Source organism: Hyperolius riggenbachi, chromosome 8 (assembly GCF_040937935.1).
Source record: "Hyperolius riggenbachi isolate aHypRig1 chromosome 8, aHypRig1.pri, whole genome shotgun sequence".
In the NCBI taxonomy this organism is placed as follows: domain Eukaryota; kingdom Metazoa; phylum Chordata; class Amphibia; order Anura; family Hyperoliidae; genus Hyperolius; species Hyperolius riggenbachi.
In genome coordinates, this window is record NC_090653.1 from 17,982,974 (window position 1) to 17,999,497 (window position 16,524).

General features: G+C 42.8%; 1 protein-coding gene across 1 annotated transcript in view; it reads left to right on the forward strand.

Moving 5' to 3' along the window:
• The window catches only part of CHM (CHM Rab escort protein), a 149,887-nt gene that overhangs the window by 95,964 nt on the left and 37,399 nt on the right, over window positions 1–16,524 (forward strand). Inside the window, 1 exon segment of the mRNA XM_068250016.1 lies at window positions 14,982–15,086. Coding sequence (XP_068106117.1) covers window positions 14,982–15,086 — 105 coding nt within the window.

Consider the following 16,524-nt stretch of genomic DNA (forward strand, 5'->3'; position numbering starts at 1 on the left):
AGAAGGGAACTCTTGTATAAGACTCGCTGTTCGAGAAGGGAACTCTTGTATAAGACTCGCTGTACGAGAAGGGAACTCTTGTATAAGACTCGCTGTACGAGAAGGGAACTCTTGTATAAGACTCGCTGTACAAGAAAGGCCAAAAACATTATCAAGGACAACACTCACCCTGGAAATAATTTGTTTGAGCTCCTTCCATCAGGTAAATGTTTTAGATCAATCCGCACACACACGAACAGACTGAAAAACAGCTTTTTCCCATCCGCCATAAACTTGATGAACTCTAAATCCTCTCTGAAATAATTATCACTGTGTACAAATTTTTCAAATATCTGTAATACCTGTCATACTTGTATAATTTCTTCTCTTCCTACCTTTGTTACTATCACTATATTCCCTTTGTTACTATCACTATGTTCCCTATGTGCACCGTGGGGTTGTCATGAAAAGTAATTTCGTTGTGTTACACAATGACAATAAAGTGCTTGAATCTTGAAGGGAAGACAAGCTCACCCACGTTTGTAATTAGCAACAAGGTCTAGGACTAATATCCAAGTCAGAAAGTCTGGGGCTCCCTCAATCGTTATCTTGCGTCTGTAGATTCCCGCTCGTTCCTCTCCGCGTCGGGGCTCCGCTGCTTGTAGAACGGTTGGAATTGCAGCAGCCTTCCATTTGCGCAGAATAGAGTCATTTAGACATTATGGTTCTGTAGTTTGTTTTGTGTCCTTTCAATGGTCTCTGTGTTTGTGCTGAGTTATGGCCATAATGTTCGCCCTGGAGATAAAGAACAAACACACATTGCTGCGTTTCCTTTCAGAGGTGTGTAATTTCTTCCTGAGCGTAAATCACCGACCTTCTCCGAGCACCGGGTGCATAATAGGCGCCACATCCTCGCCGGCTGACAAAACTTTGTGATCCATCGTTCCGGTTCCAAATGGATTCCTTCCGAGCGCAACTTACCAAGTCAATTTTAGAAGCAGATGGAAAACTTTGTTTTTCAAGCGCTGTTTTGTTGGGAATTTATTCCAGTCTTTCTCTGCCAGGGTTGTGATAAATTTAACTGATCTTTAACTGTAAAGCAGCACTTGTGGTCGCATTATCATGGCCAAGTCCAAACTTTGTGGTCAGATTATCAACATCAAGACCAACAGCATGCAACCGGATTATCGCCACCGAGTCCAACCATTTTGTGGTCTGATTATCACTGCCACATCCAACCTATTTTTGTTTTGTTTTCTTTAGGTCCAACCACTTGTGGTCATATTTAGTGATGGTCATGTCTAGGAGAACTCATGGAGAACCATGTGATTTGTTTAATCAGCTGATTTGCTGTGATCACATCCGGCTTTAGCACATGATCATGACCAGCAAATCAGAGACTTGTATATCTATCACCTGTCCAAACTGATCACATGCTTCTCCGTGAGTCCTCCCAAACATGACCATCATTAGTCATATTGGTTAGATTGGTGAGATTGGTTAATGGTGCAATCTCTGGTGTTCCCCAACTTCCTGGTCCAACTGTAATGGGAGAAAAATAATTTGTTATTGTGCATTTGCTGTCTGTATTTGGGTATAAACTGAGATATTTTCCCATTAAGAGGCCAGGAAAAGCAAAGTCTCGGATTACACGAAGGACACATTGATTGGTTCTGCATCTTGATACTTTCCCACATTTCTTATTGTTAATATACCCTTTCCTCTCTCATCTGTCCTCCTTCTCCATAAATCATTCTCAGAATTCCTACAAACTTTCTGCCTGTCCGAGTTCATTCCTGTTACCTGCCTAATTGTTCTTTATTAAAGGTCCTGCTCTCTATCCCCCAGTTCTCCATTAAAGGTTCTGTAGCCTTTCCCCCAGTTCTCCATTATAGGTCCTGCTCTCTATCCCCCAGTTCTCCATTAGAGGTCCTGCTGCCTCTCCTCAGTTCTCCATTAGAGGTCCTGCTGTATCTCCTCAGTTCTCCATTAGAGGTCCTGCTGCCTCTCCCCAGTTCTCCATTAGAGGTCCTGCTGCCTCTCCCCAGTTCTCCATTAGAGGTCCTGCTGCATCTCCCCAGTTCTCCATTAGAGGTCCTGCTGCCTCTCCCCAGTTCTCCATTAGAGGTCCTGCTGCCTCTCCCCAGTTCTCCATTAGAGGTCCTGCTGCCTCTTCCCAGTTCTCCATTAGAGGTCCTGCCGCCTCTCCCCCAGTTCTCCATTAAATGTTCTGTTCTCTATCGCCCAGTTCTCCATTAAAGGTCCCGCTCTCTATCTCCCAGTTTTTTATTATAAGTCCCACTGCCTATCTCCCAGTTCTTCACTAAAGGTCTATTTGCCTCTTCCCCAGTTCTCCTCTAAAGGTCCCGCTCTATCCCTAAGCTTTCCACAAAAGGTCCTGCTCTCTATCCCCCAGTTTTCCATAAAAGGTCCTGCTGCCTTTCTCCCAGTTCTCCATTAAAGGTCCTGCTGCCTCTCCCCCAGTTCTCCATTTAAGGTCCCCCTGAGTTGCAAGACTTCGTAGTAGGGGGAGAAAATTATAAAGGCTGGAGAATTTTAACATCTAGATTTAACTGAGGGTCAGAGTGGGAGAGTCAACAGTAGTAGTGGTGAATTAAGAATATTGGTTAGAAATGGTCAGTTAGATGTTAATATTTCTAACCTGTTTGCGAATCGCAAGCAAGCCATCTACAGTTGACCCAATCTGATGCACTTTCTGACAAATTTGATTGGGCTAGTTCCAAGCTGTACACTATTTGCATTACATTTGCGTGAAGGACTGAACTTTTAGCTCATTGCCCATACCTAATAATGGGTGAGGAGTTTTAACCAAGGATTGGGAAGAGGGGTGGTCAAAAATAAGGATGTTGGACAGCTGCAGGACTTCCATCCGGGCAGCACGGTGGTGTAGTGGTTAGCTCTCTCACCTTGCAGCGCTGGGTCCCTGGTTCAAATCTCAGCCAGGTCAAAAATCTGCAAGGATTTTGTATGTTCTCCCCGTGTCTGCGTGGGTTTCCCCTGGGCACTCCGGTTTCCTCCCACATTCCAAAAACATACAGATAAGTTAATTGGTTTCCCCTAAAAAAATTGGCCCTAGACTACAATACATACACTAAACAATACATACATAGACGTATGACTATAGTAGGGACTAGATTGTGAGCCCCTCTGAGGGTCAGTTAGTGACAAGACAATATACTCTGTACAGTGCTGCATAATATCCACTTACCTGGGGCTTCCTCCAGCCCGTGGCAGGCAGGACGTGCCCTCGGCGCCGCTCCGCAGGCTCCCGGTCTCCTCCGGTGGTGCACCCGACCTGGCCAGGCCGGCTGCCAGGTCTGGCTCTTCTGCGTTCCAAAATGCGCCTCACGGTGGCGCGCTGGCTTCATCGGACGTCCTCCGGGCTGTACTGTGCAGGACAGCCCGGAGGACGTCTGATGACGTCTGCGCGCTGCCGTGAGGTGCATTTTGGAGCGCAGAAGAGCCCAACCTGGGAGCCGGCCTGGCCAGGTCGGGTGCACCACCGGAGGAGACCGGGAGCCTGCGGAGCGGCACCGAGGGCACGTCCTGCCTGCCATGGGCTGGAGGAAGCCCCAGGTAAGTGGATAAGCATTTATATTTTTTTTTCCAGGGACCGTGAACCTTCCCTTTAAATAAAAATAAATACCTGTAGAAGGGGTTTGGTGATTCTTGTAGGGACCAAGATCACCTAAACGAGAAGTAGAGCGAGACCAGGAGTCCAGTGCTGCAGTATCGTTAGGAATAAGGGGATGAAAGTATATATGATTATATGCTCACAAAGGTGGGTTGCAGCTCCTACAACCACCCTATAGGCATGTGGGGAATTCACCGACCCACTCGGTGCTCCGGGTTCTGCCAGGATACTGGATGGTCGCTCTCCTGTAGTTCAATACACTTTCCAGAAAACTGTAAATCTATTACCTCCAAAAGAGGTCTGACTGATAGAAGGGTGGGGTAGAGACGCCCAAAATATATGGGTGTTAAAACTTTAAGGGCCCTTTTCCACCTGCAGTCACTAGCGTTTACGCTGAACGCTAGCGATTGCTGAATCGCAAAAACGGCGATTCCCCGACGTTCGCGGCCGCGATTTTGCTATGCACTGCATAGCAAAATCGCGGCAAATATCGCTCCGCCGCGCGTTCGCGTTCCCGTCAAAAGCGAATCGCGGTAGTGGAAATGACCTACCGCGATTCCTATGTTAAAAAGCAAACCGTAGCGATTGTAAAATCGCTAGCGGTTTGCGTTTTTGCGATTCAGCCAGCGCAAATGCGCTGGTGGAAAAGGGCCCTAAAACATAATGTGTAAATGAAAGGTAATTGCTTACTTCTCCAGAAGATATAACCTACACTCTACTCCTCTCCTCCTACACTACCCTTGCTGCTAAGGCATTTTTTGTATTGACCTGAGGAAGCAGGCCATGACCTGCGAAATGCGTTGCCTAGTTTTTGGATTAATATTTTTCCAGTGTAACTGGTGTCTGTACATTTTAAGAAGCTATATTATTCTTAATTAAAGAAATAAGGTTAATTATAACCGAGCAGGAAACAAGTTCAGAAAAGTTACACGGCCATCTACTTTTCAAAGGAAAAAAAAATCTGAGCTAATTTCTCTGATAACAAGTAATTAATTTCTCATTAGGTGCAGCGACCATGTAAAATTTCAGAAGTTATTCATTCTGTTGGCATATCATCGATACAGATCATCCAAATGATGTCCACGCCACGCAATGTATTAGAAATATTCAAAAACTTTACTGAGACATCCATTAAAATAGTTAACAGGTTTTAGGCTCATAACACATCTAACGTAAGGCACAACATGACCGACCGCACAACAGATTGTTTACGCAACAAGTACGTGCACACACGCCAACTAACTAAACAACAACACTTAAAGAGAACCCGAGGTGGGAATTACTTTTACTATTGGGGCACAGAGGCTGGTTGTGCGCACTAAGACCAGCCTCTGTTGCCCCATCGTGTGCCTCCATGTCCCCCCTGCTCGCCGCTATACCCCCCGCATTGCTGGCGACACGCAGCGTGTCGCCAGCTCAATGTTTACCTTGCGCTGTCAGTCAGCGCTGCTCCCCTGCCTCCTCCGCATCGGCGCACCCGCCCGTGTCCCTTCCCTCCCGCTGATAGGAGGGAAGTGACGCGGCGGGTGGCGCCGATGCGGAGGAGGCGGGGGAGCGGCGCTGACTGACAGCGCAAGGTAAACATTGAGCTGGCGACACAGCCAGCAATGCGGGGGGTATAGCGGCGAGCAGGGGGGACATGGAGGCACACGATGGGGCAACAGAGGCTGGTCTTAGTGCGCACAACCAGCCTCTGTGCCCCAATAGTAAAAGTAATTCCCACCTCGGGTTCTCTTTAAATACTGCGTGCGCAAGCGAAACGACAAACTGCACAACATGTCCACATTCAAGTTGTTCAAACGATTTGTACACACGGGGCCAACCTGCAAGATAGTTGTGCCGGTTGATCCGCCGGATGGATCTGGTAAACCACCTGTTATCAGTTGGCCGCCTTGTTGTTTGCCAGCCATACACACGCCCAACTGTCACATGCCCAACTGTCTTCCAACAGACCAAGTTTAGATGATACTTGGGCAGATTGTTTGAACGTGTGTAGAAGCCTTTCGATCACAGACTGAAAAGCATCAAGGTTGGGTGAGATTGATAGGCAAGTCCTAAGTAGTAAGCAGAAGACCAGGTCTGTTTTATTTACTTCTTTATCTTTTTAGCCTGGCTTTAAACAGTTGGTGGGCATGGTTCAGCCCAGGAAGGAATGAAATCTACTCCTCACCAAAGGATTGAGTTTACACTCAAGTTAGAAAAGTTGAAGTCTAAAAGGCGTCGTAGACCCTTTACTGATTTTAGAATTATAGTAGGAAGCTGCTGTCCCCGTTTTGTCACCACTTCGCGATGTGACAGTTTATCGGCCATCACGCATCACTGCAGCTGCCCGGATAATTTGTATCTCCGGCATAAAATACCAACACTTGAGTTTTGTAACTTGAAAACAAATTTAGAGCTTTTGAGAAAGACAGCCGGGCAGACCTCGTTGCTTAAGGGCATCCAAGTTATAAAATTTCCAGCGCCCGATCGGCCCATAATTGCTTTCCCATTAAACTGTAATAAAAACTTCGGCAACAGTTTTAAGCCACTTAACTTCGGAAACCTAAATCACACCATAAAATATACCGATTTAATCAAATCGGACATCCTTTTTCCTGTACACCAAACAACTCCTCCTTCTCCTCCTCGCCCCCGAAAATTGTGTCCCTCAAACCGAGAGGGAAAAAAAAAACGCAATAAATATCTATTTCCTTAATAATAAAAGTAGGAGAGGAACTCTGAGGAATTTACATATTTGCTCTGAAATATTGCCGCGAGGCATTGTCAGTGTCGGGCGAGTCCATTTCAAGGATGTCGCCCTTAGCCCATTAGTTTGGGTAATGAGACCTATAAAGTAGGTTTATAACGGATGGCGCTGCTGGAGAGATGGATTCTGCTGCTCATCCTTTTATCTTCGACACATTGAAAGAAGGTCAATGGAGGGCTGAGTGTGATTCATGTCCCAACACAGGATCACCTCACATCCAGCGACCTGCTGAAGTCAGGACAATGCTCAATGCCGTTTCAGTTTTATTTTTTTTTTATTCTCATTGTTTTTAAGTTTATTGTCAATAACAACATTACTTGCTGGTGTTAAAAATTGTTGTAATAGATACAATTATTTACATTTAGAAAAAAAAAGTCCCCTTGCTTTTAAGTTTCTTGTCAAAAACATTTCTTGCTGATTTTTTTTTAAAAAAGTGTCGTAATAGATACAATTATTTACATTTAAATTTTTTTTTAAAATGACCCCTCGTTTTTAAGTTTCTTGTCAATAACAACATTACTTGCTGATTTAAAGAGACTCTGTAACAAAATTTTCATCCTTATTTCTTCTATCCTATAAGTTCCAATACCTGTTCTAATGTGCTCTGTCTAACTGCAGCCTTTCCTAGTTGCACAGTGGCTGTATTATCTCTGTTATATGATCTAATCTTCTCTCCTCTGTCGGGTCTGTAGGCAGTCAGGCTGGAATGTGCTGTGCTGCTTGTGATTGGATAGAAGCTATACACACCCTCTCCAGGCCCCCTGCACACTCTGTATGACTCACACACTGAGCTACTCTCAGCCTATCACTTGCTATGTCTTTTGTTTGTAAACACTGGCCAAAACTGGCAATTACAAGCCAGGATTGCAGCAGGGAGTGGCAGAAACAGCACAGAGGGACCCAGGAGAACATAATGAATAGAATGGTATGCTTTTTATTGTAAGAATTTTAGAGTACAGATTATCTTTAAAAAAAAATGTCATAATAGATAAAATTATTTACTTTTTAGAAAATAACAACAACAAAATGGTGCATGCTTATCCAGTTTATGAAACATTATTAAAACAAAAACTCCTTTTAATTTTTAAAACGGTATGAAAAAAAAGTTATAAAAAAAAGGTAAAGGGAATCTGAAGTGAAAATAAACTTATGATATAATGAATTGTACGTGTAGCACAGCTGAGAAAAAGAACAGTGGTAGCAAGAAAGAGCTTCATATTGTTTCCAGTACAGTACAGTGTTTATTGTGTTCCAGTACAGGACGAGTTGAGAAACTTCAGTTGTTATCTGTGCAAAAGAGCTTCTCTGAGCTCTCCGACCAAACTTGGTTGGCTACAGTCTTAATTTCTGAAGCACTTATACTTCAAAGAAACAGGGAAATATTTTACTACAGAGGAGTTCAAAGGGTCATTGGCTCTGCTCTGTTTCATAGTTTAAAATGCAGGATGTAGTGTGTAAACTGCAAATATTAGAGAATGATGCAATGTTACAAAAAAGCTATATAACTGAAAATAAAAATGAGACTCTTTTCTTTGTTGCTAATGTTCTATCAACTATCCACACTACACATACGATTCATTATATCATACGTTTTGGTTTTTTTTTTTTTTTTTTTTGGGGGGGGGGGGGGTATTTTGCTCCATTGCCACTTTAAATAAACATTGCATCCACCACAATAAAGATTTTATACTATGCACCTTGTAATCTATTGTACAGCGCCACAGAAGATGCTGCCGCTATATAAGTTAATAATAATAATATTGTAGCTGGATGTTGGTGTTTTTTTCTGTCTAGTAACTCTATATTACAGGGGCAACTCGAAACATTAGAATCTTGTGCAAGAGTCCATTTATTTCAGTCATTTAACTTAAAAGGTGAAACTCATATATGAAATAAAAGCCCTTTGCAGGTGTTTTGTATGAATTAGCTGATAAGAGTCTGACACTGAGTCTACAGTATTTTTCAGAATATTCGAAAGGTCTGATATTTTTATTTTGGTGTTTTTTATACGCTGTAAGCCATAACCATCAAAATGATAACAAATAAAGGCTTACAATCTCTCGCTTTGCATGTAATGAGTCCATTTCATGTATTAGTTTCACCTTTTAAGTTGAATGACTGAAATAAATGGACTTTTGCACCATATTCTAATTTTTTGAGTTTCACCTGTAGCCCAGTCTGCGCTGACTTTATTTAAGTTGTATTTTAAGAAATATCAGTAATTTTCTTTGTTTTTTTGTTTTTTTTTAACTTTAAGATTTACATTTCTAAAAAGTATTTAAGATAGAAAAAGTTATGCCGGCAGGAATGTTGTACATTAATATATTTTACTCCTTCATATTGGGTGAAAATATTGTTTACTAGATGTTTTTTGTTGGTGAACGTTTTATATTTTGCTATATATTAAAAGCCTTAGAAAAAATCGTCAAAGTTGAAATACGAATGTTCTGATGACTGTTGTCAAGTGTTCTCTGACCTTAGTACCCCACTAAATCTAACCTTTAGAAGGGAATAAATATGGCAGTCTCCATATCCCTCTGGCTTCAGTTGTCTTATAATACAGATTGCGGGCAGCGATTGGGTCAGCCAAACGCACTTTCTGCTTGTTTGGATTAATAGGAAATCAATATGGCAGCTTTCATATAACTCTCACTTCGTAGTGGGGTTTCTAAAGTTAGTTTATTGGTTCTATTTGAGCGTTGCAAAATGTTTTAATTTAACAGCATATATTAAAAAAAAAAACATCTAAAACAAAAAAACGATTGTGGTCAATTCTAACAGCAATCAAGTTGATAACTGAATATAAACAGCGTTTGAAAGTAAAATGGTGGACAGAATGTGTATGTGAAAAAAAAGCGCAGGAGAAACCGGATGGTAGTGTATCGATAAAATTACCAATATTCTACTATTAGGCAGTGGCAATTACAATTGTAAGATATTTTACTAAAGGTGGCCATACATGTAGCGATGTATGAGCAGATTCGACCAAGAGACAAATCTCTCACCAAATCTGGTAAGAGAAATCTCTGTCATCTGCCCATACACCACAGGCCGATTCCTGATAAATTTCTGGATGAAATCACTCGGGAGTCAGCCTTGTGCGTCACATACGTCTGCCTCACCGCCCCGACACTGTTCCTCCCTAAAGAGAACCTGTACTGTGAAAATCTTACATAAATAAACGTACCAGCCTGTTTGTTGTCTTCTCCTAGCCCCCTCTGTGACATTTTCACCGCACCCGCTGCTTTCTTTGTGATAAAATCACTGTTTTATTTATCGTTTTTGTAAACAATGAAGATTGCCGCCAAACAGGAAATACATCTGAGCAGGTGCCTGTTTGCAGTGGCTCCTCTCAAGCCTGAATTGTCTGCTGGAATGTTACTCCCAGTGTTGCCTTAGCTGCTTGTCTGGGCTTTCTGCACTCACAGCTGTTCACAAGGTCACAGCTCCATGAGCCTCAGACAGGCTGGCTGTGACCAGAGACAAGCCTGTGACTCATACACACAGCACGCAGGGGGGCGTGCATAACTTCTCTCTATCACAGCAGAGGCAGCACATTCCTCCCTGGGTCGGCAAAGCTTGACAAAGAAAAGAAGAATAGATATACTATAGAGACTGTGCAACTAGAAAAGGCTGCAGTAACCCAGACCACATTACAACAGGTATAAGAACTTATAGGATAGAAGAAATAAGGCTGAAAATTGTTACAGAGTCTCTTAATGTATGTGCCCCGTGTAAAGTGTATTCATTACCTCTCCCTGGCTTCCGCTTGTCTCCCGTTGGCTTCTGGGATTCCGTCTCTGCCTACATGCGCACTCTACTTGGTTTCCTAGTAAGGGCGAGTGTGTAATGTCACATGCGCGCCCTTACTAGGAAACCACGTGGGACGTGCGTGTATGCAGAGGGGAATGCGCCCAGATCAGCGAAGGGACAAGCGAAGGCCGCAGACAGGTAATGTATACACTTTACATGGGCCACCGGGGGGACATTTTCATTGGGAGGACAGTGTCCAGGGTTTCGTCTCGATCGTCAGGAAATTGAAGGCCGTTATCGCATATCGTTATCAAATTTCTTGTTTGCCCCACTCATCCTTTTTTATTTGTTCTGCAGCAGTGCAAGGGATTCTGCTGTCACTGTCCTGAACATGCAGTGCACTTCTAGAATGCTTCTCAATGAAGGTGTACATTGGTCAGCTACTTCTTTGCCTGCGACACATCACATGACATCACAATTTTTTATTTTTGTTTGCATTACACGTATGTTATAATGCAACCCCTCCCCCAATCCCCCCCCCCCTCCCTTTCCCCAGTGTGGAACTAGCCTAAGGCCTCTTTTCTGTATATCTTTGTGTTTTCACTTGGCAAAAATGTGCAGATTGATAAGTCTATAGGCTCGCTTCCATCACATGCAGATTTCCGTTCATGCTGCTTTGCGGGGGAAATATAGTTTCACTTCAGGTGTTTGCGTCCAATAACGTATCTCGGTGACTCCGCATGTGAGATGTGATACCCGTATATACTAACACATAAGCCGACCCGCGTATAAGCTGAGGTACCCACTTGTTCCTCAGAAACCAGGAAAAAGCTATTGACTCTCATATAAGCCCCTCCTCATTATAGCCCCCTTCCCAATATAGCCCCCTCCACAGTAGCCAGCTGTTCCCCCAGTACAAGTCAGCCGCCTCCCCATAGCCAGATGTGCCCCAAGGATCATACAGCTGTGTCTCAGGACGCCACTAGATGGCATCATAGATATGAGACACAGAGATTGCCACACAGGAAGAATCCCCGACCATTGCACCACTGACACATTGCTTGCACGCTCTGCCCCACAAGCCGGGGGACACAGGTAGTATTGAGCAACGCACTCTGCACACCATGTTGCAGGGGATGAGGGACACGGACACAGCAGGGAGCCGGCTGGCAAGAGCAGGATCACTAGTGCACAATCCTAACACTCCTCTGCCAGTAACAAAACCCGCTCCACCATCCGTTCTGCTCCGCTGACTCGCATATAAGCCAAGAGGGTAACTTTTCAGCACATTTTTTATGGTGAAAAATTAGGCTTATACGCAAGTATATGCAGTCATTTACATACAATTGACAAATCAAGCAAAGGAGGAGGATGATCTCATATATAGAAAATAAAGTCAAGCCTGTAATGGGAATGAGCCCATAAAGCTGGCCTGGGCTCAGAACTTCCTCTTTGCTCTAAAAGATGAGCAACAGCACAGTAACTTTTAAAGAAAAACATTTCTTTGTAATGCCTAGTCTACACAATGCAATTTCCCATCAGATAGATAGGTCAATTTGATTATTTCCAACAGGTCCGACCTGATTTCTGATAGTTTCTCTGATTGATTTTTGTATAGAAGTGTTCAGAAAAACGATTGAAAATCAGATGGGGCGTGTTGGAAATAATTCGACCCATCCATCTGTTGGGAAATTGCACAACGTGTACCAGGTATTGCACTGATACAAATCCTGCAATACATCTGAAGTGTGTCTTCTTCCTGCTTTCATGGAAGCAGACATAAGGTTAACATCCTGTTTACCAATTAGCTGCTCTGCTGAGGCAGACAGCTGACACAGCTGAGAGATCAAATTACACTGGTGATTAGACACAGATGACGGGGAATTAGACAGGCTAAGCTCTCTAAATACATACAGGGTGCATTTCTTTCTGTTTTCCTCCTGTCCTGTGCAAGAGTTCAGATCCACTGTAACACTGTGGGAAGTACGGGGTTTCCACTGCTGCAGGGCAGGGAGCTGCTCATCTCGGGACGCACAGCAACAGAGGTGTAAAAATAATCTTCAGCGAGAGATTGTTCCGTGTTTAGCGCAGTCGTAATGAGATTTTGCATTATTCACGTATTCTGTAGAGTAGTATCTCCTCAATAACTCCAGAAAAGGTCAGGCCCATTACTAGTGGAAAGGTAACGCGATTGCGTGTCGCCGAGGACTGATAGCGATGTGGCGCGGGATTGATGGCAGCCGCTTGTTTATATAGAAGTGGAGGGTGAGCTGATGGCAGCGTGTGACAGCCTAGCTTGATGGAAACTTGCAGTGGGTGTGGCCAGTGGGTGACCAGTTTGGCTATCAGTGTCACAATTACCTCCAAACTTTTTAAGAGAAGAAAGAGGCACACATAAGCCACACCCCTGATCACGCCCCCATCACACCCCTAGTCACACATAACATAACGTTTTCATAAGAAAAGTATGTTGTTTTATACTTTAAACCACACTGGTCCTTTCTATTCTGGTTCATTTTCCTTCATATTAACATTTTAAAATTAAGTAATATATCAATTTAAAGAGACACGGAAGCGAAAAAAAAATGATGATATTATGATTTGTATGTGTAGCACAACTAAGAAATAAAACATTAAGATCAGATACATCAGTCTAATTGTTTCCAGTACAGGAAGAGTTGAGAAACTCCAGTTGTTATCTCTATGCAAACAAGCCATTAAGCTCTCCGACTAAGTTAGTCGTGGAGAGGGCTGTTATCTGACTTTTATTATCTCAACTGTTCCTGGACTATTTACTTTTCCTCTGCCAGAGGAGAGGTCATTACTTCACAGACTGCTCTGAAAGAATCATTTTGAATGCAGAGTGTTGTGTAATCTGCACATATTATAGAATGATGCAATGTTAGAAAAAACACTATATACCTGAAAATAAAAATATGAGAATATTTTCTTTGCTGCTAATCTTCTAGTAATTATTCATAGTACACAACCAATTCATTATATCATATTTTTTTTCGCTTCAGTGTCTCTTTAAAGGATGGGAATAAAGTTTAGAGTCAAAATCAAACACATTTTTTTTAGAAGAGAAATATATATATATTTACATAGAAAGAGGGACAAAGTCCTGAAAGAGGGACAAATGAGGAGGACAGAGGGACAGAGGGACAGGGCTCCCAAAGAGGGACAATTGAGGAGGAAAGAAGGACAGAGGGACAGGGCTCCCAAAGAGGGACTGTCCCTCCAAAAGTGGGACAGTTGGGAGCTATGGAGTTATATACTGTATATGAACGTGGTTTCATAGTACAGAGATGGACAGTTTTACCATCCCGTGTAGTAGGAGGGCGGACAGGTTTTGAATACTGTGAACAGGTTGTGTAGATGAGCTCTCATGCTACATGGAAGTGGTAACATTGCAGTTGTTTTGGAAGCTAACCTTCTCCATCAGTGTAAAGTTGTAGCATCTGTTTTGAAGACATTGGCCTCAATTCACTAAGAACATGCTGGAGATAATAAGGCAAGAGAAAACTTACCTCCACACAGTGAGAGAGTTATCTTATCTCTTCATTCCTTATTTTACCTCCTCTGTAGTTATTGTACCTCCTCTGTAGTTAATTTACTTTCTCTGTAGTTCTTTTCACACGCAGTTAATAAACAGCCTGTCCTTAACTCTGGAGTTATTTTAAGGATTGGAGAGTTAACTTAAAGACAGAAGAGTTAACTTTAAGGCCCATACACACGTCGGATTTTTCTGAACGACGGGTCGTTTGAACGTTCCGTCGTTCAGTCGTTCGCACGCGGAATCAGACGTGTGTACGGACTATCGTTCGCGTGATAAGACTGGTTTCCAGCGATCCGCCCGGCGGATCGCTGGAAGCCAGTCTTATCACCCGAACGATAGTCTGTACACACGTCGGATTTGACGTGCGAACGACTGAACGACGGAACGTTCAAACGACGGGTCGTTCGCAAAAATCCGACGTGTGTATGGGCCTTTAGGCTTGCCTGAGGTAAAATGTTTCCTGAATACTACATGCCTTATCACCATGGTAACAACTCTAGAAGAGTTATTAAAGACAGGAGATAAGCCTAGTGAATTGAGGCCATTGGCTTCAATTCTGGCAGCTGTGTGAGGTAAATAATTTATTAGTCGGTAAAATAACTCGTGGTGTTTTCTGGGTTATTTTGCAATTCTGAAAGACTTTTCCGCATTTCAGAACATGCGGTAAAACGTGTAGAAAGTGCAATATTTCAGCGGGTAGCATGCGGTATAATAATAATCTTTAATTGTCTTCCGTAACTTAGGATAGTCTCTGGAAGTTTTGTTTTAGGGCGGGCTTTCCAGTAAATATTTGGAGTTTTATTTCTGCTATTCTTTTCTATTACACAGCCTGATTAGGAACTCCACTAAAAACTGCTAAATGCATACAAATTGACTTTACCGCCAGGTTCAGGCAGGTCTTAAACTGATCGGTAAATGATGTGCTAACATGCCCCCTAATTTCCACGAGAATAGTGATTTTTGGTAAATTACCGCACATTGTATGGCCTAATTTTACTGCATGAGGTAAATTATGACTAAAATCTAACAGAATAGCAAACTGCTTTTACCACATGCGGTAAAATACCACTTATGAGGTAAAATAGACAGTAATCATACCAGAATTGAGGCCTAAGCTGGTAGTCGATTAAATGCTGCGGCCTGGTTTACGATGTGCTGCCATTTCTCTCTGGTGTTTACAAAAGTGTGTGGATTCCGTTGGATGATACAGCATATAATGAGGACCGGTCATTGTATGAATTCCGTAGGATGTACAGCACATAATGTGTTGTGTGCTCTCTCTGCAGGTGTAAAGCGGTTGTGGACAGCGGTGGGAAGCGAATAAGCTGTAATTTTGTGGTAGTGGAGGACAGTTATCTATCAGAGGAGACTTGTGCGCAGGTACAGTACAGGTAAGATCTGCTAATCTCTGCTTCTGAGAGTCATTCCTCTTTCCTCACTGGTTTCCCTCTCCAAAGCCCCATCTACACGATACAATTCCATGTGCGATCAAATTCGATTGGATTGATTAAACCTGACATGTCCGATCGGGACTCGATCGATAGTGTGGTCGATTTTGCATTGATAACTAACCAAAATCGATCACACTATCGATCGAGTTCCGATCGGACATGTCGTATTTAATCGACCCGATCAAATTCGATCGATCGCATGTGGAATTGTATCGTGTAGATGGGGCTTAAAGTGAACCAGAGACGAAGCACCCTCATGTAGTTTACCATATATATCCGTAGGAACATTAGAGAAAACACCTACCCTGCTCTCTGTTTCATCCTTCACTGCTCAGCCTGCTTGTTATCAGCCCTGATAAAATCCCCGACTGAGCATTCAGTCTGGCTTTGCTCAGGAATCATTATAGCTGAGTCTGTCTTCTCTGATGTCTTTTCAAGCCCAAGCCCGCCCCCTTCTGGCTCTGCTATAATGACTGAGGCTGAGCAGTAAAGGATGAAACCAAGAGGGTGCTTCGTCTCTGGTTCAATTTAAAGGCACCTTTCCACTTGCTGCATTTGCATTGCATTTCCACTGTGTTTGAATTATGAGAAACTCATTCACATGTATAAGAATTGTGGCAAACTTGCAGAATTTTACAGTGATTTTTCAAAAACAAAAAAAAATAGGTGGCCAGACACTCTGATCTCATTTTTCAGTTGATTGAAGGTTCAAAAGACAAAGACAAACACTTATATAGCGCTTTTCTCCTGGTGGGCTCAAAGCGCCAGAGCTGCAGCCACTAGGACGCGCTCTATAGGCAGTGTTAGGGAGACTTGCCTAAGGTCTCCAGCTGAATAAGTGCTGGCTTACTGAACAGGCAGAGCCGAGATTCAAACCCTGGTCTCCTGTGTCAGAGGCAGAGCCCTTAACCATTACACTATCCAGCCATCAGAGGAAGTTGTTTAAGGTACTACACACGTGTTTGAGATTGCCACAATTTTGTAAAAAAAACAAAACAAAACAAAAAAAAGATCGTATATATCAAAAATGTTCGTTGATTTGAAAAACTTTACACTCCGTGATCATCTCTCAATATTTAAGATTTTTTTAATATAAATACCTTTTTTAACACTGGTTTTTCAAACGTAACATCTCAGAGCATCTATCAATAGCTCACGCTATCATCATTATCTGTGTAGCATCACAATTACTGCTGAACACCATATTGCTACTTAACACTTTAAGGGGCACTATGGCTAAACATTTAAAATATGTGAAAACACATACAAATAAGAAGTACGTTTCTTCCAGAGTAAAATGAGCCATAAATGACTTTTCTCCTATGTTGCTGTCACTTACAGTAGGTAGTAGAAATCTGACAGATAGGACAGGTTTTGG